This window comes from Equus caballus, chromosome 3 (assembly GCF_041296265.1).
Source record: "Equus caballus isolate H_3958 breed thoroughbred chromosome 3, TB-T2T, whole genome shotgun sequence".
Taxonomy (NCBI): Eukaryota; Metazoa; Chordata; class Mammalia; order Perissodactyla; family Equidae; genus Equus; species Equus caballus.
Window position 1 is genome coordinate 36,252,042 of NC_091686.1, and position 22,530 is coordinate 36,274,571.

General features: G+C 53.8%; 2 protein-coding genes and 1 long non-coding RNA gene across 8 annotated transcripts in view; 2 read left to right on the forward strand and 1 right to left on the reverse strand.

The window, feature by feature from the left end:
- The window catches only part of SPIRE2 (spire type actin nucleation factor 2), a 31,941-nt gene extending 14,100 nt beyond the window's left edge, over positions 1 to 17,841 (forward strand). For 2 of the 5 annotated variants that reach the window (XM_023637573.2, XM_023637568.2), the window contains exons 3-15: positions 2,024 to 2,380; positions 4,900 to 4,980; positions 5,085 to 5,249; positions 5,763 to 5,849; positions 6,072 to 6,195; positions 6,304 to 6,473; positions 7,106 to 7,295; positions 8,767 to 8,906; positions 11,271 to 11,405; positions 11,517 to 11,584; positions 15,379 to 15,406; positions 16,407 to 16,522; positions 16,795 to 17,841. In XM_023637573.2, the coding sequence (XP_023493341.1) occupies positions 2,024 to 2,380; positions 4,900 to 4,980; positions 5,085 to 5,249; positions 5,763 to 5,849; positions 6,072 to 6,195; positions 6,304 to 6,473; positions 7,106 to 7,295; positions 8,767 to 8,906; positions 11,271 to 11,405; positions 11,517 to 11,584; positions 15,379 to 15,406; positions 16,407 to 16,522; positions 16,795 to 17,014 (1,881 nt within the window). In that variant the 3' untranslated portion in view covers positions 17,015 to 17,841. Of the gene's footprint in view, positions 1 to 2,023; positions 2,381 to 4,899; positions 4,981 to 5,084; positions 5,250 to 5,762; positions 5,850 to 6,071; positions 6,196 to 6,303; positions 6,474 to 7,105; positions 7,296 to 8,766; positions 9,978 to 11,270; positions 11,406 to 11,516; positions 11,585 to 11,951; positions 12,255 to 15,378; positions 15,407 to 16,406; positions 16,523 to 16,794 lie in introns of those variants that run through there. The other 3 variants (XR_011437447.1, XM_014738313.3, XM_014738312.3) reach the window with 3 other exon arrangements.
- On the reverse strand, positions 7,474 to 20,739 carry LOC106782952 (uncharacterized). Of its 2 annotated transcripts, none has more exons than XR_002806905.2 (3): positions 20,599 to 20,739; positions 15,258 to 15,393; positions 7,474 to 9,940 (listed from the first exon to the last, which is right to left on the reverse strand). It is a non-coding gene; the product is annotated as an uncharacterized lncRNA (long non-coding RNA). The 2 variants fall into 2 exon arrangements; XR_001380373.3 differs by lacking the exon at positions 7,474 to 9,940 and adding an exon at positions 11,730 to 12,222.
- Positions 20,621 to 22,530, forward strand: part of TCF25 (transcription factor 25) — a 30,148-nt gene continuing 28,238 nt past the window's right edge. Inside the window, exon 1 of the mRNA XM_001488412.7 lies at positions 20,621 to 20,951. Within this exon, the coding sequence (XP_001488462.5) occupies positions 20,760 to 20,951 (192 nt within the window). The 5' untranslated portion in view covers positions 20,621 to 20,759. The remainder of the gene's footprint in view (positions 20,952 to 22,530) is intronic.

Consider the following 22,530-nt stretch of genomic DNA (forward strand, 5'->3'; position numbering starts at 1 on the left):
TTATGGGAGAGGGGCAGGTGGTCGGAAGTGCAGGGTGGATGCCTGGAGGTGAGGAGGAGTGAGGGCACTGATGACCCACGCCAGCACAGTCAGGCTTCATGGCTCTGCACAGGACGCGTGTTCACGGAAGGGTGGCCTTAGCAAGATTTGGGGTGGAGTTTTTGGCCCCCTGACATCGAAAGGATCACCTATCGGGCATTCTCGCAGACCCAGTTGATGAGTCAGTGGTCTTAACCGGCCTGAACTGGATAAGGGGTAGACTCTCAGTTCCTGAAAAACAACTTAAGCACCTGTTAGCACAGTGCCCCAAGTGTCAGAGATGTGTCTCTGGGGTGGCCTTCAGTGAGGTATTATCCAGCTACTTCTGCAGACAGACAGCTGGGTATGGTTAAAGCAAGTCGGCCTCGTTTCAGTCCCAGGACCAGCCTGGCCAGTTGCTAGCTGCGGTCGAGTGACCTGACATTCTGTGCCTCTGTCCTCTGCCTGTGAGACAAGAGGTTATCTTGTGGCTTGCTGCAAGGGGAAGTGGCAAAGGGCTCAGGGAGTACCCGCCGTAAGAAGAGCTGTTGTTATTTTTGCGTGTACATATCTTTTGTGTCATCATCGTAAAGGGAAAAATGAAAGCCGTTTAAAAGACAAACACAAGGGCTATGCAAACTAGAGGCAGTGTCCTTATCATTGCCACGTGTTCAGCTGATCCCACACGGCACTTCCCTGTCCCAGCAGGTCTGACCATCGCAGGGCCCCGTGCCCGTGGGCAGGGAATGTCAGGGTGCCGGTGGCAGTGGAGCAGAGGAATGTCCTCCATGTAACACTGGTCCCCCAGATGTTAACGGTAGTCCATGGAAATAGGGTTCCCTGGCAGGTAAACTGAGAAATGCTGAATCAAGAGGTCTCTCTACTTCGGAATCACAGATTTTTAATGTGCTAATGCGCTTTTTTAAAAACTTCCTATGGAGGATTTCAAGTGTATACAAAACAAACAGAATAGCATTGTGGACCCCCATGTGTGGCTCAGCTGCCCCAGTTACGTTAAGACAGCTGTTCCTAGGGAGCCCCACCCTTTCCCCTCCCCCTGCTCAGGTACAATTTTTTTTAGGTTTTTCTTTTTCAAGTTAAATGTACATATATTATTATTTACATGCAGTTTAAAATATTGTAGTGAGGGGCTGTCATTTTTTGTAAGTTCAAGTGTCAAACTTTATTACGTATAGTTAAGCAATTATTCCAGCCCCATTTATTCAACAAGCTAGTCTTTCTCCTTTGATTTAAAATATACTGTTATATTACATAAAGAGCTAATATTTAATTAGGTTGTCTATTTTTTTTTACATCAAGTTTATTGGGGTATACTTTACCTTCGATGAATTGTAACAAATGTATCACCGTAATCATGAATATAGACCTTTCCATCACCCCAAAAGTTCCTGTGCCCCTTGCCATCGCTACCCTGATCCCTGGCTTGGAACCACTGACCTGCTTTTTGTGGCCATAGATTACACTTGTGTCGCCTAGAGTCTCATATAAACAGAACCATGCACCATGGAGCCTGTCTGGCTTCTGCACTCCGAGTTGAGTGTGTGTGAGATGGGTCCATGCAGCTCCATCGCTTGCACTGCTGCCTGGGCTCGCTCTGTAAGGATGGGCCACGTTTGTGTATCATCCACGAGCTGAAGCCATGTGGCCAGCCCAGGTGTGGGCCCTAGGGCATTGCAATACGAGTCTTAGGGGATGCCGTTCTTCCTCACTCCGGGTTAAATACTGGGAGAGGAGCTGCAGTAAACGATGTCTGATTATGGGAACACGCCAAACTGTTTTCCACAGTGGCTGTGCTGTTTGCGGAGCATCCTGTTCACCCTGTGCCGTGTTTGCTTGTCCCATGGTATATCCCTCTGGACAGACAGCTGGCTGTTTCCCTTTCACTGTCAGAAGCCTATAATTCAGGCCTGGCCCCCGCCCTGCCCGGGCCCCTTGCTTCGTGGGGGCCCAGCCCCTGGTGACTGTCCGGGCCCCTGTCCTGCAGATGGTGCAGTCGCTGGGCTTCGCCATCTACCGCGCGCTGGACTGGGGGCTGGACGAGAGCGAGGAGCGCGAGCTCAGCCCGCAGCTGGAGCGGCTCATCGACCTCATGGCCAACAACGACTGCGAAGACGGCGGCTGCGGGGCGGCGGACGAGGGCTACGGGGGCCCCGAGGAGGAGGAGGAGGCCGAAGGCGGGCCCCGCGCCGTGCGTACCTTCGCCCAGGCCATGCGGTTGTGCGCTGCGCGCCTGACCGACCCCCGGGGTGCGCAGGCCCACTACCAGGCCGTGTGCCGCGCACTCTTCGTGGAGACACTGGAGCTGCGAGCCTTCCTTGCGAGGGTCCGGGAGGCCAAGGAGGTGAGCAGAGCGAGGGTGTGCTAAGGGGGTGGGGGGTGCAGGAGGGCATGGGGGTGCTTCCAGGAGGCCAAGGAGGCCGGCGTGGGGGGCGGGGCGCGGGATGCGGAGCACGTAGAGGGAGAACGGGGCAGAAGGGGCGGCGTGCTCAGGTGATGAGCAAGGCGGAGGGGTCGCAGGAGGACTGGGAGACGTGAGTAGGTGCCTTTGTGTGCCAGTCCAGAGCTGGCGGCGGGGCGTGGCCGTCCGTTGCCTTTAGTGCGTTGGTCCTACAGGGAGTGGAAATCCTCAGTCCGGGCTGTGAATAGCGGTAGCTACTGCCTGCGCTCTGGGGTCACTGTCCTAAACGCCTTATAGGTTTTAACTTAACCCTCACACCTTCGTAACCGGTTTTGCACAGGAGGGCACTGAGGCTCAGAGGCCTTAAGTAACTGGCTCCTAGCGTCTTGGCCCCATGACATCACTCCTGTTGCCTCTAAGTTACTAATCTCCCTGACCCCTGTTTACATCTGCAAAGGGGGCTGTGCCTCCTGCCTCCTGGCTCACTCCTCCAGGTGCCGGTTCCTTCTGAAAATAGGACGCTAAAGGCAGCCGCTTCCTGCGGCTCAGGACCAAGCACAGTGCTCAGTGTGCTTGGAGCTTTGGGGAGGTAGGCAGTTGAGGGAGAGAACACTTGCCAGGTGTTTGCCCTGCCAATGACAGTCCGATGTTGCCCTCCACCACCCCTCTGTGGGTATCTCCCATTTTACAGAGGAGCAAATGGAGGCCCCAAGTCACAGAACTAGTACAGGGCAGAGCTGGGGTCTAACCTGGCTCCCGCGCTGGCCTTCTCCCCCAGGGCTGTCCTGCCTCTTTTGGTCCCAGAGTTAGGAGCTGACAGTTTTCCTCTCAACTCTCCAAGCCTCTCCCTTGGAGGGAACTGAGGTGTTTCCTTGAAACAGGGGTCTTGGTGCACAGGGACCCTGCCTCCCATCAGCATTTCACAGATGAGAAGATGGAGGCTTCAGAGAACTTGGGGAATTTGCTCCACTCTCTCTTGTTTAAGTGGCAGAAGGTATTTTTGGAATTAACTGAGTCCCTCTCCTTGGCATCTCGGAGGTGTTCTTCCAATGACCTTAATGCTGTGTCTTTCTTGCTCTGAAGTCATCTGTTCTATTGCTAACATCAGTTCCCTACCCAGACAATGGGAGCTCTTTCTTCAGAGGAGCAAACAGCTCTAGGCTTCCAGCAGTTTACCCAGGATGAGTTCAGGGAATTGGTGGTGGGAGGGAGTGAGAGGAGGGTCTGTCAGTGGGGCACAGCTGGGCCGGCTTTTGGGCAGAAAGAGCCTGCTCAGGGACAGGTATAGATACTCTAGGAAGAATGGGAGACCCACCCTTCATGCCCTTTGCCCACAGGGACTGCCAGGTCACACACAGGTCTATTTTTAGAATCACACTCCTTGTGCTGCACAGAGACTTGGCAGCATTTTCCAGAGCGTCCCAAAGCGGTTTGGCAAGTGGCTTGGGCGAAAGCCAGGCTACCCAGTTCTGTCTTATTAGGGGAGAGGGGCTGGTGCTAAAGGGCACATGCTTCTCCAGTGGGGCGGGGGGGGGGGTTGGTGAGAACGGAGATCCAGAGAAACGAAGGCAGCCAATCTAGCAGCTTCTTCCCAAATTTTCAGCATAGAACAGTTACCCGACAGCCCCTGACATCCTTCTTGGGTTCTCACCACTTCACAAAATATACATCTCTGTTTCCCAGGACTCGCCACCATCTACCCACCACTCACCCACCCACCTACCACTCATCCACCTACTCACCCATCTATCCATCCATCACCATCCATCCACCACTCATCTATCCATTCATTCATTCATTCATTCAACCAATGTTTAAGACCTAGCATGTGCCACACTGTGCTAGGAGCCAGCACTATTAAGATGAGAAAAACAGAAACAAAACATGGTTCAGACAGCCATCAAAGCAGCAGATAAATGTGGATGTCCAGCTGGGATCCTGTGCGGAGAAGGGGCCGTGGGTGTTCTGAGAGGGGTGCGTGTGGCCTGGGCGAATCAGCTAGGGGAGGCGCTCCTGAGGAAGAGCCCCGTGAGCTGAGATCGACAGGAAGACGAGGAGCTCTTCACAGATGCGGGAGAGCCAGGTTGCCAGCCTGCATCTGCTGTCTGTGGGGGATACAGCATCTCACTGGGGCATGTAGATCAGGTGAGAGAAGGGGGTGGGTTCTCTATAACCAGAAGGTTCTATATGGGGGCTCAGAGGGTGTTATGCCCTCGCCCTGCCCTCACCAGGGAGAAGCTGCCAGAGAGCCAACGGGAAACCAAGTGTCCCATGTAGCTCCAAGGCTGACGGCTTGGTTTCCCCTGATCTCTGAGCCCCAAAGCCTTGGCCTAAATGCCCCTTGTCCTTTTTTAGCTGGTTCAATAGTAGCCTGTGTGGTAAGGAAATGTCCCCAGATGGACAGACCAGCAGGGGGCCCACATCCCATGGCTGCCATTCTCCCACCTTCCCTGGACTAACAGATGCTGCAGAAGCTTCGGGAGGACGAGCCGCAGGCAGAGAAGCCGCTGGCAGAGCTTGACAACCTGGGGCGCACGGACTGGGTAAGACGCGGTCCCCTCCTGTCGGGACACAGACGGTTCTGTGCCTGGAGGGCCCGTGGGAGCCCTACCGGGGCTAATGGCATTTTCATCTCCTCGGGGCCCAGGCCCGACTGTGGGTCCAGCTCATGCGGGAACTCCGCCATGGGGTGAAGCTCAAGAAGGTGCAGGAGCAGGAGTTTAACCCCCTGCCCACCGAGTTCCAGCTCACGCCCTTTGAGATGCTGATGCAGGACATCCGCGCCAGGAACTACAAGCTGCGCAAGGTCATGGTGAGCTGGGGAGGACCAGCCCGGAGCCTCCCTCCCGCCGCCAGCTCAGGAGTCCCTGCTCTGCGTGCCACTGCCCAGTTTATTCGAACATGAATAAAGCAGATGGCTCACGGTTGCACTGGGAACACAGTGTGACAAGGGCAGGGAGAGGGGATGTGGAGGGTTCTGGAGGACCAGAGCCTGCGAGATTGTCCCATTCAGTGCTGTGTGGTGCTTGCCATGTGCCAGCATTGCTCCGAGAATTTTAAACGTGTGACTTCACTTCATTCTTCTGACAACCCTGTGAGGCGGGTGACCTTGACCTCCATTTCCACACAAAGAATCTGAGATGCAGGGAAGCTGGTGGTGGCACCAGGCTTTGGAGGCCACAGCTGCGGCCTGCGAGGGAGGACGGTGTGAGGCCTAGGCCCTGTTCAAGGCTGAGTGAGCCCCTCCTGTGGCCCTGGCCCCAGGAGGCAACCCCTGTGGGCCTCATGCCCTTAGCCTTGGCTGCCTCCCCGCCCTCCCCCACAGGTCGATGGGGACATCCCTCCCAGGGTGAAGAAGGACGCCCACGAACTCATCCTCGACTTCATCCGCTCGCGGCCTCCCCTGAAGCAGGTACCAGCTCTGCACCTCCTCCCCTCTCGCCTGCCCATGCGAGGCTGCCTGGAGTCTCCACTGAGGGAGGCGGCAGCTGGCTCTGTCCCCTGCTGTGCCGGTTGCTGGTGGGCCTGGCTGGTCAGGAGTACTCCTCAGACAGGGCTCCTCCCTAGCTCAAGTGTGTCGTCCATGTCGTGGCCCCACTGCCCCTCCCAGCTAGAGCCGCCATGCCCCTTGCAGGTCTCCGAGAGAAGGCTTCGCCCCCTACCTCAGAAGCAGAGGACCCTGCACGAGAAGATCTTGGAGGAAATCAAGCAGGAGCGGAGGCTGCGCCCAGTAGGGGGCGAGTGCTGGGGTGGCCGGGGTGAGCGTGGGACACCCCTCCTCTTCCTTTCCCGCCCTTTCCTTCCCCTCCCTCCCTCCCCTCCTTTCCCTCACTGTCCTGCCCTGCCCCACCTCCCTGCCTCCCCAGGGTTTGGCTCTCTGCCCTGCATTCTCAATGCCTGCTCTGGGGACATCAAGTCCACTTCCTGCATCAACCTGTCCGTCATGGATGCTGGGAGCAGCGCTCAGCGCCCGCGACCCCGGGTCCTGCTCAAGGCGCCCACCTTGGCTGAGATGGAGGAGATGAACACGTCTGAGGTCAGAGCCCACAGATTCCTGAAAAGAGACCTGGGAGGAGGAGGGGGAGGGGTAGGCAAGAAGGGAGAAGGGGCCCAGCCAAGCCGGGGCTCGGCATCCCACCATGTGGGGCATCTGCTGCTCAGGGCTGCGGGCAGTGCCCTCCTTTGAAGCTGGTGTCCTGCTGTGGGGCTGGGTCTGCCCTGGGAGCAGCCATGGCAGGGCTCAGGGACACTTTCCCATCTTGGTGGCTCAGAAGGGTGACTGGGATAGTGGACATGTTCCTGCAGCACAAAAAGGGCTGAAGTGGAAGTGCTCCATCACCTTGGGGCCAGGAAGCTGAGCAGCCCCCTGGTTGATGTCCCTGCCTGGCTCCTCATCCTGTCCTCACTGCCCTCCGAGTCCAGGGACAGTGGCCATCTCAGTGGGCTCCACCTGACACCATACCTGTCCTCTACAGGACTTTCTGGAGGCCTCAGGCAAGGGTTTGGTTTTGAGGCACTTGCCTTCCACTGCCCAGAGGCTGGTCGGGCTGGGCAGTGAGCAGAGCACGGCCCCAGGACTCTCTGTGTCCTCTGTCTAAGTCCAGGGACGGACAGAAGGGACTGGTGGGCAGAGTGGTTGGGGCAGGGTCGGGTCTGATGTGTCCACAGGAGGAAGAGTCTCCGTGTGGGGAGGTGACACTGAAGCGGGACCGCTCCTTCTCGGAGCACGACCTGGTCCAGCTCCGGAGCGAAGTGGCCTCTGGCCTGCAGCCAGCCACTCAGCCCCCAGGAGGGTTGGAGCCATCCCGGCCCCGCGCAGGCAGCGTGCACGCCTGGAGGCCCAGCACCCAGGAGCAGGGCAAGTGCTGCCTCTCATCCTTTCTCCCTCGAATCTGTCCTGCGGGCGCGTGTCCTGTGGCCAGGGCCCCATTGTCTTCTGAGCAGGCAGCACCCAGTGGGTGCCGGAGCTCAGCCTGCAAGAAGGTGTGAGAGTTCAAGCCCAGCCTCGCCTCGTCACCTCAGGCAGGCATCCCCACTTTAACTTGAAAACGTTTTTTATTAAATTAGTAATCCATATTCATTGTAAAACATTAGAAAAAACTTTAAAAAAATTCCCATGATTCTATTACCTAGAGATAATTAGTAATATATTGGTATATAGAAAAAAAGCTGGATAGATGGATGGATGACGGATGGAGGAAGGATGACTGATGGACAGATGGATAGATGAATGGACAGATGCATGGATGATGGATGGATGGATGGATAGAAGGATGGATGATGGATGAAGGACGGATGACAGATACACAGACAGATGGACAGATAGATAGACAGATGGAGAGGTAGATGGATGGACAGATGGGTGAATGGATGATGGCTGGATAGATGGCTGGATGATGGATGACGGATGGATAGACAGATGGATAGGTGGATAGACAGATGGCAGATGGATAGATGGATGGAAAGACGGATGGATGATTGACAGATTCTTCTAGTCTTCTTTTTCTGTCAATGGAAACGTGTCTACAGTGAACCAGATGGGCTATGCAGCACACACCACTCTGGAACCTGACTTGTCACTTGAGATTTCTTGTGAGCCTCCTCCTTTCCCTGTCAGTCAGCACAGAGGCCCGAATAACTCTCCTGGTCACACACTTCGTTAGTCCCACTGTTGTAAGGGCTGTGCTCCATGAACTGCAGATACGACATGGGGTTGTCAGCCCACCCACTGCCTCCCACCAGACACAGCCAGGCCCCCTTCTCTGCCCTCATGATCACCTTGAGCCATGCTCTCGCTCTCTGGCCCCTCTCAGGATGGTCCCACTTGATAGTTATGACTCACTCTCTGGTGTGAAGAGGTCTAGGCCAGGTCAGTTCCACTTCTTGCTGTCTCCCCTGAACTGTCCTCCAGACTCAGAGACCCTGTGGAGGAGGCGAGTCTGCCGCCTCCTCCTCTGTCCTTCTCTGTCCTTCGGGGTCTCTGGTATAGTGCAGCATGTGGGACCAGTGGAGGAGGAAGGACTTCTTACGTGGCCATTGCTGTCTGTGCTTTGCGTGGCCTGCACTGCTGGCTGCAGCATGGGACTCCCAGTGTTGGCTCGTTCATGGGGCTCTGATGTGGGGCCCCTTCAGGGGTCCCTTGGGCCTGCCCCACTGCATGGGCCCCTGACATGGGTGACACGCTCTCTATTTGACCTTTTGCTTGATTATGCCCCCACCCCACCCATTTCCTGCCTGGCAGGCTGTCTCCCTTGTCCCCGGGGCACAGCCCTCCCAGATCAGAATTATTGCCAGGTTGTCCTGACAGGGCTTCCCTGCTCGTCTTCCAGGTTCCTTCCCTGTGAGCGTCCAGTCCCAACCTGACTCCAGCCCCCTCCCACGCAGTGACCTGGGCTCAAGGGAGGAGGACAGGCCTGAGGAGGGCAGGCAGGAGGCCTCTGAGGCCCCAGACGCCCATCACCTGTGGCTGGTGAGTGAGGAGGCGCTGCCATGCAGGGCATCTGGGTGGGGGCCTCCTGGGCGCTCATCTTCTGCCTCCCCAGGACCAGGCCCCAGCATGTGTTCTGGAACTCTGGTGGCTCCCTCCGGGGCTGTGGCTGGGTCTGTGCTTGAGCCTGTGTCTGGAGAGCTTGGTCTCTGCTGCCACCTTCTGGGCTTCTGGGCAGTGCAGCCTCTGGCCAGAGAAGGACCTGGCTAAGGGGACAGTTCTTAGTCCCATCTCTGTGGGGTTAGGACTGATGAGAAAGCTGGACGTCTTGAAGGCAGCATGATGCGACAGGAGAGCGTTTCACTGGGCTGAGACCTTGACTCCGGCCCCGCTCTGCCACAGTGCTCTCACCCTCTCTGTACCTTGGTTTCCTAGCTATAAATTTTGTCTGACTCATCACTGTGAAGAGCTGGCACTTGCTGATGTTTTGAGGCCCCCATTTTGGATGTGAGCCTGGGTGTCTGATTTCATCAAAGGAGTGGAAGAGCCTGAGGCCGTGGTGGCTCTGGGGCGTGTGGAGGGCATTCCTGGTGTGTGCGTCCTCACTGCTTCGTTGAAGTCTCATCAAGAGGCTCAAATGAGGACAGACATTAAAATGCTTTGAAAGATAGAAGTGCCACATAAATGTAAGGCAGTGACACCATTCGGTTCCTCCCTGAAGGGCAGGCGTCTGCTTTGAGTTCTGTCTTCTCTATTGCTGCATGAAAAGTTACTCTCAAACTTAGTAGCTTAAAACAATAAACATTCATTATCTCACACCATTTCTGAGGGTTAGGGGAGTCCAGAAGTGGCTCAGCAGGGTGGTGCTGGCTCGAGGCCTCTCAACGGGCTGCAGCTGGGGTGTCAGCAGAGGCTGTGTCTCAGCTGAGAGCTGGACTGGGGCTGGAGGAGCCACTTCCAAGGTGGCGCCTCACCCAGCTGTGGGCAGGAGGCCTCAGTTCCTCCCCACGTAGATCTCCCACAGGCTGCTCGAGTGTCCTCCGACATGGCGGCTGGCATCCCCCAGAGCACGTGGTCTGAGAAAGAGCAGGGCAGAAACCAGTATCTTTATGAGTAAGTCTCAGAAGGGATGCATTGTCATTTTCATTTTAATCTGTTCCTTACAAGCGAGTAACTGAGGCCCCCTCAGGGGAATGGAAAGGCTCCCTTCTGGAGGAAGGGGTGTCAGGGAACTGTGGGACATATTTTAATGGCAAGGCCCATCAGTGTTTTTTCAGCAATCTTGAGAGTGCTTTCTGAGAGATCTTGCTGTCAAACGTGGGATGACCTCAGTGACCTTGCCTCCGCCCTGAGCACATACTCATAGCTCAGTCTGACGAGCCACCTGCTGGTCTCTGCACCCAGCATGAGACCTGCTGGCCACCAGTGCAGTTAATGTAATGTCTATAAGGTTGAGAGCGGGATCGGTCAAACATAAACAGCACTGTCAGGCTGCTGGATACAGAAATCAGAGGCCAGAGGACCTGACACTCCAGGCCAGAGTGGAGAAGAGCACAGGGGGGTCTTGACCCTCCCCGAATGCCACCCACCAGCAGGTGTTCAGCAGCCCTAAAGAGGATAACCACTGAAAACCCGAAACTAAAGACACTGTGCAGCCTCTGTCTCTGTGGCACCCTCACAGACCAGGGCCCCCGACGCCTCGGGATCTCGGGAGCTGGCATTTTTAATGCTAGGTGCCAGGCATTGTGCCAGTGGCTTTACATGTGATGTCAGCGGAGTCGAAGGACAACCCCCTTTATAGAAGAGAGACTTTGAGAGGCTGAGGAGTTGGGACTCTGCTAAGCCCTGGGGCAGAACAGGGTGTGCTCACCACGGCGGCCCAAAGGCCAGGCGGTGGTGACGAGTAAGACACCTGCTGCCTGTGGACAGGCAGACACAGAGCCCCATGGGATGTGAGCGCCACACGAGGCCGTGTGCAGGAGGCAGCTCTGTGCAGGATCCCCGGAGTGGGGAAGTGGGCCTGGGGAGCCCAGCTCGGTTTGGTTGGCTACAGTGGGGAACACGGTGGGAGGCAGATGTTTCAGGTCTGGGGCACTGTGAACCAAGGTGGGGATGGTCTGAAGGGGAGCCTAAGGAAAGGGTCACTGAGGGAATGGGGGCAGACTGGATGGTGGGCAAGGCCACGTCACAGGAAACCTTGCCTGTAGCACCAGGGCACCATCAGAGAAGGTATGGGGAGCATGTTTGGCTCCCAGGTATGGATGAACTGAAGAATAGGGCATTTTAAGAAGTCTCTGGGCTTGGGAACACTGAGGTCAGGAAGATGCCAAGTCCTCAGCGGGGAGAGGAACTTGTGAAGGCCTCCTGAGAGGCCTCAGCCCTGAGGGCATGAATGACCTGCCACAGGAGTTCAGCCACCCTGTGGAGAGCCTTGCCCTGACTGTGGAGGAGGTGATGGATGTGCGCCGTGTGCTGGTGAAGGCCGAGATGGAGAAGTTCCTGCAGAACAAGGAGCTCTTCAGCAGCCTGAAGAAGGGGAAGGTGAGGCAGCCCAGCCTGTGGACAAGAGCCCTGGGTGCGGTACAGGTGAGGATGGGGCTGGACCCAGTGAGCTGGGACAGAACTGGGCTCTAACCAGGCCTTTCCTTACAGATTTGCTGCTGCTGCCGTACCAAGTTCTCACTGTTCTCCTGGCCACCCACCTGTCTTTTTTGCAAGAGGTGAGCCTTCTGTAAGCACCTTGGCTGTGAGTTAGCATGGGAGGGAGGAGGAAAGAGCCTCTAGGCCAGCACTGTGTAATAGAACTGTCCTTGATTGTGGGGATGTTCCATCATGCACCATGGCTAGTGCAACAAAGGAAAAGAATTAGCTTTTAATTTAAAGTTTAATAGCTAAGGGTCTCCCACTTTCAGCCAAGGTGGGGTAACAGGCAGTAGAACAGGCACCTTCTACCTGAAACAAGCAAATAAATAAACAAATAAACCAAGGAACATGAAACAATGGTTTTCAAGACACTTGGTATCAGGCAACAAACAGGAAGCAGACAGGGTGAGTTCTGTGACTGCCCCAACTGCCTGGAGTTTCTAGGTCCTGAGTCAGAGCCTGCTCAGTTCCTTGAGCAGGAGGAGGTAAAGCTGCGAACCCAGGGAGACCACAGCAGCTCGAGTTCTCAGTGCAGATTTCCAGAGGGAGAGAGCTGTCCACAGAGCAGGCTTCAGACCGGCAGAAGGTCCCCCTCAAGTATTCAGCAGAGTACTGATCAGCACATAGATGCAAGAAAGTTACTGAAGGCTAGGGAAGAATCGTCTGAAGCAGGGAGTGGTGAATGCCAGTCCATGAGCCAAATCTGGCTCACTGCCTGTTTTGTAAATAAAGTTTTATTGGAACACAGTTAAAGACATTCATAGTTCATTTAGTCACATCTGAATGTTTACTATCTGACCCTTTACAGAAAATGTTTACTGACCCCGTGCTAAAGGCTTAAAAGAACATATTAGGAATGGTGTCTGTTGCCACCAGCCATGGTGGAAATGCAACGTGTGGGCCACTGAGTGGAATACACAGAAAGTCTTGTCTCACTAGTGGGAATAAGCACTCCTAGACTGAGCATTGCTCCAGACCTAACCAAACACAAAAGCAAGACCCGAAAGGAGCAAACTCTTCCCAAGTACCTTAACTGCTTCCCAGATCAAAGCTCAAGAAGAGGAAGGAAAACTGTCCGGCACCCAGCAAGATGAGACACCTGGCATCCAACCAAAGATTATCAGGCATGTCAACAACCAGGAAAACATGACCCATGAGGAGAAAAATCAATCAAAATCACCCAGAATGGGTGCAGATGTTAGAATTAGCAGATAAGGACATTAATAGTTTTGAACTGCATTTCATATGTTCAAAAAGTTAGAGACATGGAAGATATAAAGAAGACACAAATCAAACCTCTAGACATGAAAACTAGAATGGTTGGGATGAAAATTGCACTGGATGAGATTAATGGCAGATTAGACATTCAGAAGAATGTGCAGAAGAAAAGACTAGAGACCTTGAAGAGAGCAATAGAAACCATCCAAAATGAAAACATTGAGAGAAAAAAGAATTAGAAAAATGAAAAAGGCATCAATGAGCTGTGGGATGACATTAAAAACCCTTATAGAGGTGTAATTAAAGTTCCCAAAGGGAAGTGGGGGACAGAAAAAGTATCTGAAGGGATAATGACTAAAAAGTTTTTCCAAATTTGATAAAAAATATAAACCCACAAGAAACTCAATGAACCCCAAGCACAAGAAACATGAATAAAATCAAACCAATGCGCATAGTAATCAAATTGATTAAAAGCAGTGATAAAAAGAAATTATTAAAATCAGCTAGCAAATAAAGACATGTTATGTACAGAGGAAAGACAAAGATGACTGCAGATTTCTCGTTGAAACAATGCAAGCAACAGCTTTAAAGAAGAAAAAAATTGTCAATCTAGAATTCTATACCCAGCAAGAATATCTTTCAAAAACAAAGGCCAAAGTAAAGACATTTCCAGAAATACAAAAGCCAAAAGAATTCTTCACCAGCAAAGCCATAGAAACAAATGTTACATGAGGTCCTTCACATAGAAGGAAAATGATACCAGATGGAAATCTGAATCTACTCAAAGGTATGAAGGACACTAGAAGTAGCAACTACTAAGACAAATATATAAGATTATTTTCTTATAACTCTTTAAAAGGTAAACCAATATCCACCACCCAACAAGGTAAAATTCAATGTCTGGCATCTAATCAAAGATTACCAGGCATGCAAAAAAAAAAAAAAAAAACACAAAACACATTAGTAACAATGTATTGTGGGGTTTATAACATATCTATAAATAAAAAGTATTCTAACAGTAGCATTAAGGCGGGGGGGGGGCAGGTAAATTGGAAGTATGCTATTATAAGTTTCTTATACTCTACATGAAGTGGTAACATATTTGAAGATACACTGTGTTAAATTAAAGACATATACTATAAGCCCGAAAGCAACCAGTAAAATAACAAAACAGAGCAATAGCTTCTAAGTCAACAAAGAAGATAAAATGGAATCATAAAAAACACTTGATTAATACAGGAGGCAGAAAAAGGAAAAGGGAACAAAGAAAATTTAGGACAAAACAAATAGCAAGATGATAGACTTACACCCAACCATATCAGTAGTTGCATTAACTCTAAATGGCCTAAACAACCCAGTTAAAAGGCAGAGTTTCCCAGATTGATTAAAAGAAAGCAAAGCTCTCTGCTGCCTACAAGATATGCACTTTAAATAAAAAGATAGGAATTGGTTAGAAGCAGAAGAATGGAGAAAGATGTACCATGCCAAGACTAGTCTCAAGAAAGCTAGAGTTGATATATTAATATCATACTAAGTAGACTGCAGAGCAAAGAATATTACCAGAGATAAAGGAGTTCATTTCATAATGAGAAAGGGAGGAAATAATAATCCTGAACATTTTCTACACCTAACAACAGAGATTCAAAATACATGGAGCAAAAAACCTGATAGAACTGCAAGGAAAAACGGATAAATCCACGATTATAATTAGAGATTTCAGTACCCTCCTCTCAACAACTGATAAAACTTGTAGACAGAAAAACACTAAGGATATAGAAGGTTTGAACAACACTATCAACCAACTTGATCTAACTGACATTTACAGAACACGCTCCCCGACAACAGCAGAATGTGCCTTCTTCTCAAGTGCACGGAGAACACTTACCAACATAGACTATATCCTGGGTCGTAAAACAAGTCTCAAAAATGTCAAAGGATTCAAGTTATACAAAGTGTGTTCCCTGACCACAACAAAATAAAATTAAATTAACCCAGAGGTTTGTTGATGGGGCATCCACGCAAGAGAACAAGGTCCCTTGTTCTAAAAAGTGAATTTGGACGATTTGTACTAATGTAGAGTCGTCCCTGATGTATCTTTATAGAATAGTCTGCATAATACCCCATTTCATTTATTTTTATTTCAAATGTATATTTTTGTTAACGTATGCTCAGACGTGGAGAACGGAAACTGCACTGCTGGCAGGGGTCATCTCTGAGGATGTGCCTTACAGGGGAGGACTCCTCTGTCTAAATTACAGTTCTCTCTAATGTTTCACTTTTTAAAACAAAGAAGGTATTTCCTTTTGAAATCATGTATGGGGAATTTAAAAAAATGTGACTCTCTGCTTCAACCTGAGCATCTCAGCTGAGGCCCCTCTGCCCCAGACGCTGCTTCTCTGGCAAGGCGTGTGAGGCACAGTGCGGACCAGATATTCTGAAGAAGGAGCCGTGAGAGGCAGAAGTATTTTGCGTGTAGAGCTAAGCAAAAAGAAAAGCAAGATTTGGGAGTGAAATGAAAGAACACTGAAGTACCCGGGGTGAGGCAGAGGCTGAGGTCAGCTGGCCTGTGTGCTGGTGGGACATGGAGGCTGGGCACCAGCTCTTTCCTCGTCTCCTCAAGCTGACGCTGCTCTCCCTCTTCTCTCCCTTCCAGAGCGGTCTGCGCTTCCTGTAGCATAAAGGTGAGGACCACATGAAGTCTGAGCGAGGCCCCAGGGGTCTGAGGTGTCCTGCAGCCTGACTTGGCTTGTCTGGGGAAGGAGGGATGGTGCGGGGACAGAGGCCCTGCTGTCTCCTGTCAGATGATCCCACCCTCACAGTCACCTCCTCTGTCTCCCTCCTCTGGGCAGAATCCATCCTACACTTTCCAAGACTGCAGTTTTTGAAGACCGTTATAGGTGGCCTTTTTTTTTTTTTTTTTTTTTTAACATTCCATGTTAGTAGGCCAGTGCCAAGGAACCCTTCACTTCCCTCTAAAAGACCTACCTTCTGACACTGCACCTTCCTTGAGTGTTTTTGGAGGGGTTCTTTAGCAGCTGGGGTGTGGGTACATGCAGGCGTGCACAGAGATGAAAGAACTGTTACGGTTAGAAGCATGTCACCTCATTACGCCTCAGCCCAGAAACAAGAATCCGCTTAAGAGGGATTTTTGCCACCACTATTTTCAAACCCTGCCACTTGGCTGTGGAAAAACTCCCATCTCATCAGTGTTAAGTGTATATTGCACACAGGGCATGATGCTCGATCTGTGTGGCACGAAAAGGCAGTCATGCTCTGAGAAGTGCCTCTGCAGGTGAGCAGACGCAGCGGGGCGTGTAGCATGCCAGGAGGTACGTGCCTTCAGGCACCAGGCAGCATGTGGGGTCAAATGGTGGTCTCTAGGCTCACCTCTTAGGAAGAAGGACCTAGCTGCCCAGTTCTGGAAAAATTGGCCATGGAAACCCCATGAATAGCTGCGGAGCATTGTCTGATAGAGAGCTAAAAGAGGAAAGGCTGGCACCACAAAGACCAGGCAGGGCTCTGCTCTGCTGTCCACAGGGGCGCTAGGAGTCGGGATTGACTTGATGGCACTGACAAGGCTCACCCCTGCTGCCACGCAGGTGGCCAGTCACAGGGGTGGCGAGTGTGCCTGGGCTGTCTCTGTGGGACAGCTTTGTCCACACCTCCCTCTGTGTGTTGTAGATGAAGATGCCTTCTAAGAAGTTTGCACACATCCCTGTTTACACCCTGGGCTTTGAGAGTCCTCAGAGGCTGTCAGCTGCCAAAACCACACCACCATCGAGGAGAGACGTCTTCCAGTGCGTTCCTTTGCCCTCTGCTGCTGTCGCCCTGGTGGTCAGGCACTGACAGTAACTTGGAGCTGGGAGGTGGTGGGGGGTTGCTGGGACCCCTGAAGGAAACAGAGATCTGAGACACAGATATCTTGGGGGGCTCCCGGGGTTGAGTACTGTGAGATGGAAACTGAGCCAGGTGGTCAGCTTTTGCCAGGATGAACTTTGCATGGCACATTCATTCCCAAAATGTGTTTGCCTGATGGGGGGACATCCCTGACAGCCCTCTCCCACCCCAGATCGCTGCAGGGGCCTCAGCGGAGTGTGGAGGAGGAGTTCCCACACATCTATACCCACGGCTGCATCCTGAAGGACGTCTGCAGCGACTGTACCAGCTTTGTGGCAGACGTGGTGCGCTCCAGCCGCAAGAGCGTGGATGCTCTCAACACCACGCCGCGCCGTGCCCGCCAGACCCAGTCCCTCTATATCCCTAGCACCTGGACTCTTGACTTTAAGTGATGGCCCTTGGCCACCCCAGGCACCTGGCTGGAGGCTCTTCAAGAGGCCAGGCCTCCAGGGAGGAGCCAGGCTAGTCCTGGACCAGGCTGAGAAACTGCCATCCTGAGGCCAGCCTGCCCCCTGGATTGTGCATGTACATATATACATAATAGATACATTTATATAATATATATAAACACAGCCTATATATTTATATACGTGTTTCTGACCCCAGAGTTCACTTGGGGTCAGGCTCACTCCAGGACCCTCCCTGGGGGAGGGCTTCCTCCTGGGATTCCTTGGGTGGGGCAGGGAATGGGCTGGATTTCTCACGCAGACAGGAAGGAGGGCACTTTGAAGGTAGGGCAGAGGATTTCAGGTGGTGGGGCTCTGGGGGAGCCCCCTGCCCCATGTTGTTCTTTTCTCCAGCCCGGGGATGAGAACACAGCAGCTTCCCCTCCTTGTGTGGACATCCAGGCTGGACCAGGGCGCTTGGGTCCCCAGGTGGACCGGAGCACCTGCCTGCATCTGCCCTCTCTTAGCAGGGACGTGGGCTTCGGAGGCCCTGGGAAGCCTCGGAGTGGGCTGAGATTCTCCTGGCAGGCGGCCCAGGCATCCTACCCTTCCATTTGGAAGGTCTGAGGCACAGCTCACTCCCTGACCCCTGCCGGGCATCCATGCCCCAGCCATCTGCCACACGGTTGGCGTTGCCATCCTCACACACCCGGAGGTCCAGGATGGTGCTGGCCTGAGGGCCTTGGCAGTGCTTGTGTCCTGGTACAGGGAGGCGCTCTGTAAATTTGTACACACAGCCACTCTTGGCCTAATAAAGGTGGTCTCATCTCCTGTTTGCGGTGTGGACTGAGGACTGTCAGCGCAGCAGTGGGCACATTCTCCAAGGGTGGAAGCCGGGCTCTGAGGGGCCACCTGCCCTCTGGTGCATAGTCAGGATGCCCATCACGAGACAAGGGTGCTCAGGTGACTCCCGTCCTCAATGCCAAACTTCATAATCTGGTCGTCTTGGTCCTACGGCCAGCAGGGCTGCATGTGGGACAGCAGCTCAGCCTGCTGCCTGGGGGCCCTTTGGCCTCATCCCCAGGTCTCTATTCCTGCCCTCTGAGCACATGATTCCCTCAGGGTTCCCAGGGTGGGGGCAGCTGCACCCTGCTCTTCAGGAGAATGGTTAGAGGAGCACCTCTGTGCTCTGCCTGTCCACATGCGCCTGGGATGTGGCTTCTGTTGTCATTCCACCTTACAGATGAGGAAACTGAGGGTCAAAGAGGCAAGGGAATTTAGCCAAAGATACACAGCTCTCCTGGACCTCCACCCAGGCCTATTGGACGCCAGGCTCTAAAGCCTGCCACACAGGGACAGGGCCTGTCACAGGCAGGCCTGTGGGAGAGGATGCTGTCATCAGCTGGGGTCCAGGAGATGCAGTTACACATGCTTAGGCCAGCCAGTAGAAACACGCCAGCTCCCAGCACTTGCCCTGAGCAGGCAGTAGTAGTATTCCTATTTAAAACAAGATAACAGGCATAGAGAGGGTAAGGAAGTGCCCCAGTTGCACAGCCAGCAGTGAGAAGGCGAGCACCCCTGCAGCCCCCTTCACAGGCAGACGCTCCTGTGAGGTGAGCACCGTTGTCATCAGTCTCCTAATTCCACAGGTGGGGAAATGTGCAGGCTCACACTCCCAATGCGGGGAAGCTGGGGTTCTAATCCACACAGGAGGACTTGGAAACGAAAGCCCATCCTGAGACAGCTGGGCTGAGCTGAGAGGGGTCCCCACGAGCTTGAAGGTGAGGTCAAGAGGGGGCGTTACTGCCTCTTCCATCTTCTCACTGCTGGCCTCACCGCCCACTGACCCCAGGTACAGAAAGCTGTAGGGTCAGCCCACTGAGCCAAGCCTGCCTCCACCCCACCTGATTTAGCTCTTGACTCATGGAAGTCACTCACTCCAGAACTGTTTACAACCAACCCTTCCTTGCTGAGGACTAGGCCTGAGGTGGTGTGGGGAGACGCATGTTCAAAGCTGCCTGTTCAGGGAGGTCACCACTCAGGCTGGGCCTGAGGCCGCATCCCTCACGGTGTCACGTGGCCGCTGTCTTGTGGAGCACAGAGTAGAAAGCAGCTCCAGGCTGAGACTCCCCAAGTTTCCCTTCACAGGCAAGGCAAGGAGCCTGCATAAATTGGTCACACCACTTGACCAGGGGTGACACAACATCTATTTAACAACAAGCCTGCCTCTCAACAATCAGAATGGACAGGAGTGGGGTGTCCTGGAGGTCCCGCCTGTGCTGTGCTGAGCATAACCCTTTAGTAGCTGGATTGTGGAAGGGGCTGTTCTAGGGAACTCTCCAGGGGGGTGGGGGGAGCGGGACATGTGGGGGCCTTGAGACAGCCGGTATGTGCCATTCAGTGTGAAGTGCTTCAAGATCCTAGTGACCAGTACAGGCTGACAGACCAGCCACGCACACATGTACACACACGCTCCCTCCCTCTCTCTCTCTCTCCCCTCAACTCCCAACCTAAGTGAGGAACACTCAGACTTATGAGGGGGAGGGCTGGGGTGGAGCTCAGGGGTCAGAGGAGAGGGATCCCAGAGGCCATGACCCACCCTGTCCCTGCCTCCTCTTCTCAGTCCTTGCCAGTGGCCTTCCTCATCTGAACTCTGCAACCACAGACCAGAATGCAAATCCATATCCTACCTGGGCCAGTTACTTTCCGAGTTCTAGTTTATTTACCTGTAAAAGGGGGAACACCTATAGTACCTCCCAGCAGTGCCTGGCCTGGCTCCACAGTGAGAGCCATCCCCACACCCGAGGTTGCCCCCTCCTCTCTCTGTCACCGTGGGAGGGACCTTCACGCCACAACATCTTGCTCTTGCATTTGGACCTCTGCAGTGAAGGGGTCTCAACCCTGCCTGCACATTTTAATCCCCTGGAGAGCTTTTAAGAAATATCAATGTCGGACCCCACCTCGGAATTTCTAGGGGTCGGTCCTTCATCTTTTTTGCAAAACTCTCCCTAGGAGGTTAGGACGCACAGTAAGTCACGGTGGCGAGCCTCCGCCTTACACCACGGATTCCCATACTAGATGTACGGGAGAATCACCTGGGGCGTGTTAATGACAATAAAAAGCAAACTCCCAGGACGATCCTTTAAGATTCAGTTCCAGTCTATCCTGGGCAGGCGGTCGTCCAGAAATCCGCGGTTCTGGGGAGCTCCTCGGTTTGGATGCGCTCACTTCTAATAAGGAAGGACCCGTCCTGCTTGCAGCCGCTGGGGCAGGCTGAAAGCAGTCCAGGGTCCCTTGAGGCCCCCCCAGGTCTCAGTTGTCACCTGCGCGCTGCCACCCGGGACGCCTCGCAGCAGCGCACCCACCTGCGCGCACCCCTCCTCACGCGGCCCCACCTGCGTGTCCCTCCCGCCCCACGGCGCGCACTCGGAGAACAAGGTCTGGGCCCGCTGTGGGTGGCTCGGAGCCTGCGCAGGCCGCGCCGCGTCCCAGCTCATCCTCAGTCGCCAGCACGCCTCCCGAAGACCGGGAGACACCCTCCGCGAGGAGGCGCCCAACTCGCGCGAGAACTCGCCCCGACGAGCCCTCACCTTCTCTGACGCGACTGGTGACAGGAAGTTCCGGAAAGCCACAGCGCGCAGACGCGACACGCCAGACTCGCGCCAGCGCGCCGTAAGTGCGCAGGCGCGCCGGCCGTCTCTTTGCTGCTCTTCCTTCTCCGGTCTCCAGACGTCAGCGGCCGTTGGGCCCTATGTCGCGCCGGGCCCTCCGGAGGCTGCGGGGGGAACAGCGCGGCCAGGAGCCCCTCGGGCCGGGCGCCCTGCAGTTTGCCCTCCGTGATGACGATGATGTGGAAGAAGAAGGCCCAAAGCGGGAGCCCGGTGGCCAGCGCCCCCGGGGCGCAGCGAAGGAGGGCGTCCGAGTTAACAACCGGTTCGAGCTGGTGAGGAGCGGGGCTGCTGGGGTAGGGGCGGCGGGGGGGCGGTGTGCGGGGCGGGGCTTCGCGGGGCGGGACCGTGACGTCACGGGGCGGGGCGAGCGCAGTGGGCGGTGGCATGAGGCGGGGGCGGGGTCAGGTTGGGTTGGGGCCCGCGGTGAGGAGGGCGGGGCCATACGTCCAGGGGCGGGGCGGGGGGGGGGTACAGGCTGCAACAGAGTGGGCGTGGTCGTGCCGTTGAGGGGCGGGCCCGCAGCGCGGTGGGCGGGGCTTCACTCCCAGGGTCTGGGGGGACCCTTCTCTTGGTTTCAGGGTTGAGCATTCAGGGCCTTGGCAAACATTCCCGTTTACTCCTCACAGCCCAGGAGTTAGTGTCCCCCCATGCAGGTATCTGGCGCAGAGAAATAACAGTAGATGCAAATTGAAGGAATAAATGCCCACTGGGCCTCAGTCTGCAATTTTGCATGCGCGTGCCTTATCTTATGCTCCCTTCTATGACCTCCCTGTGCAGGCAGGTAACGTGTCTGTTTTGCTCATCTTGTGTCCCCAGCACCCTGTACCCGACGCATAGTAGGGACTCAGTGGCTGTGTGCCAAATGGTTGAAAGAATAGCAGTAGGACTGAAGATCAGGGAGAAACCAGCCACGCTTTGTAAGCCTTCTCTTGATCTCGCAGTTGCTCCCAACTTTATATGAAGTTGGCAAGTGAAGGAGCCTATTATAGGACGGTGGGGAGTGTGGGCCGCCAGCCTGGGAGTTTGTTTAGAGACTGTTGACCTTCCCTGGTGAGGTAAGAGACAGCCAGCATCACTGTGGTCTCTGGTGGGGATGGGACCCACGTTCATTCTTGGAATTCTCCATACTCTCCACCGCCTCCTCTGATCCTCACACAGAAAGTAACCCCCTTTCCTCTACTCCGTTTATTATCATTTATTTCTTTTTAACCTTTTTTATTAAGGAAAATGTCAAACATATACAAAAATAGAGAGAGTAGTGTGGGGGATGTGCCTGTCACCCAATTCCCACAATTACCCACATGCAGCCAGTGGTGTCTCCCCAATTCTTCGGCCACATCTTTCTTTCTTTCTTTCTTTCTTTTTGAGGAAGATTAGCCCTGAGCTAACTACTGCCAATCCTCCTCTTTTTTGCTGAGGAAGACTAGCCCTGAGCTAATATCCATGCCCATCTCCCTCTACTTTATATGTGGGACGCCTACCACGGCATGGCTTGCCAAGCGGTGCTGTGTCCACACCCAGGATCTGAACCTGCGAACCCTGGGCCGCTGAGAAGCAGAACATGCGAACTTAACCGCTGCGCCACCAGACCGGCCCCCTGCCACATCTTTTATCCTTAGATTTGCCAGTCGTTTTTCTCACTTCTCTCAAAACACCCAAGTCTTCTTTCCAATCCTCCTTGTTAACAGTCTGAAATCAGTTTGTGCTGAAATGGGCCATTTTCGTGGACTTTTTATCAGGTAGTGCTTTCTCCATCTTCCCACATCTCCCAGGTTTAGTCTTGAACGAGAGGAACTGTTATTTGGAGGACATGTACACATTCTGGACACTGCTGCCATGTCAGGTGATTCT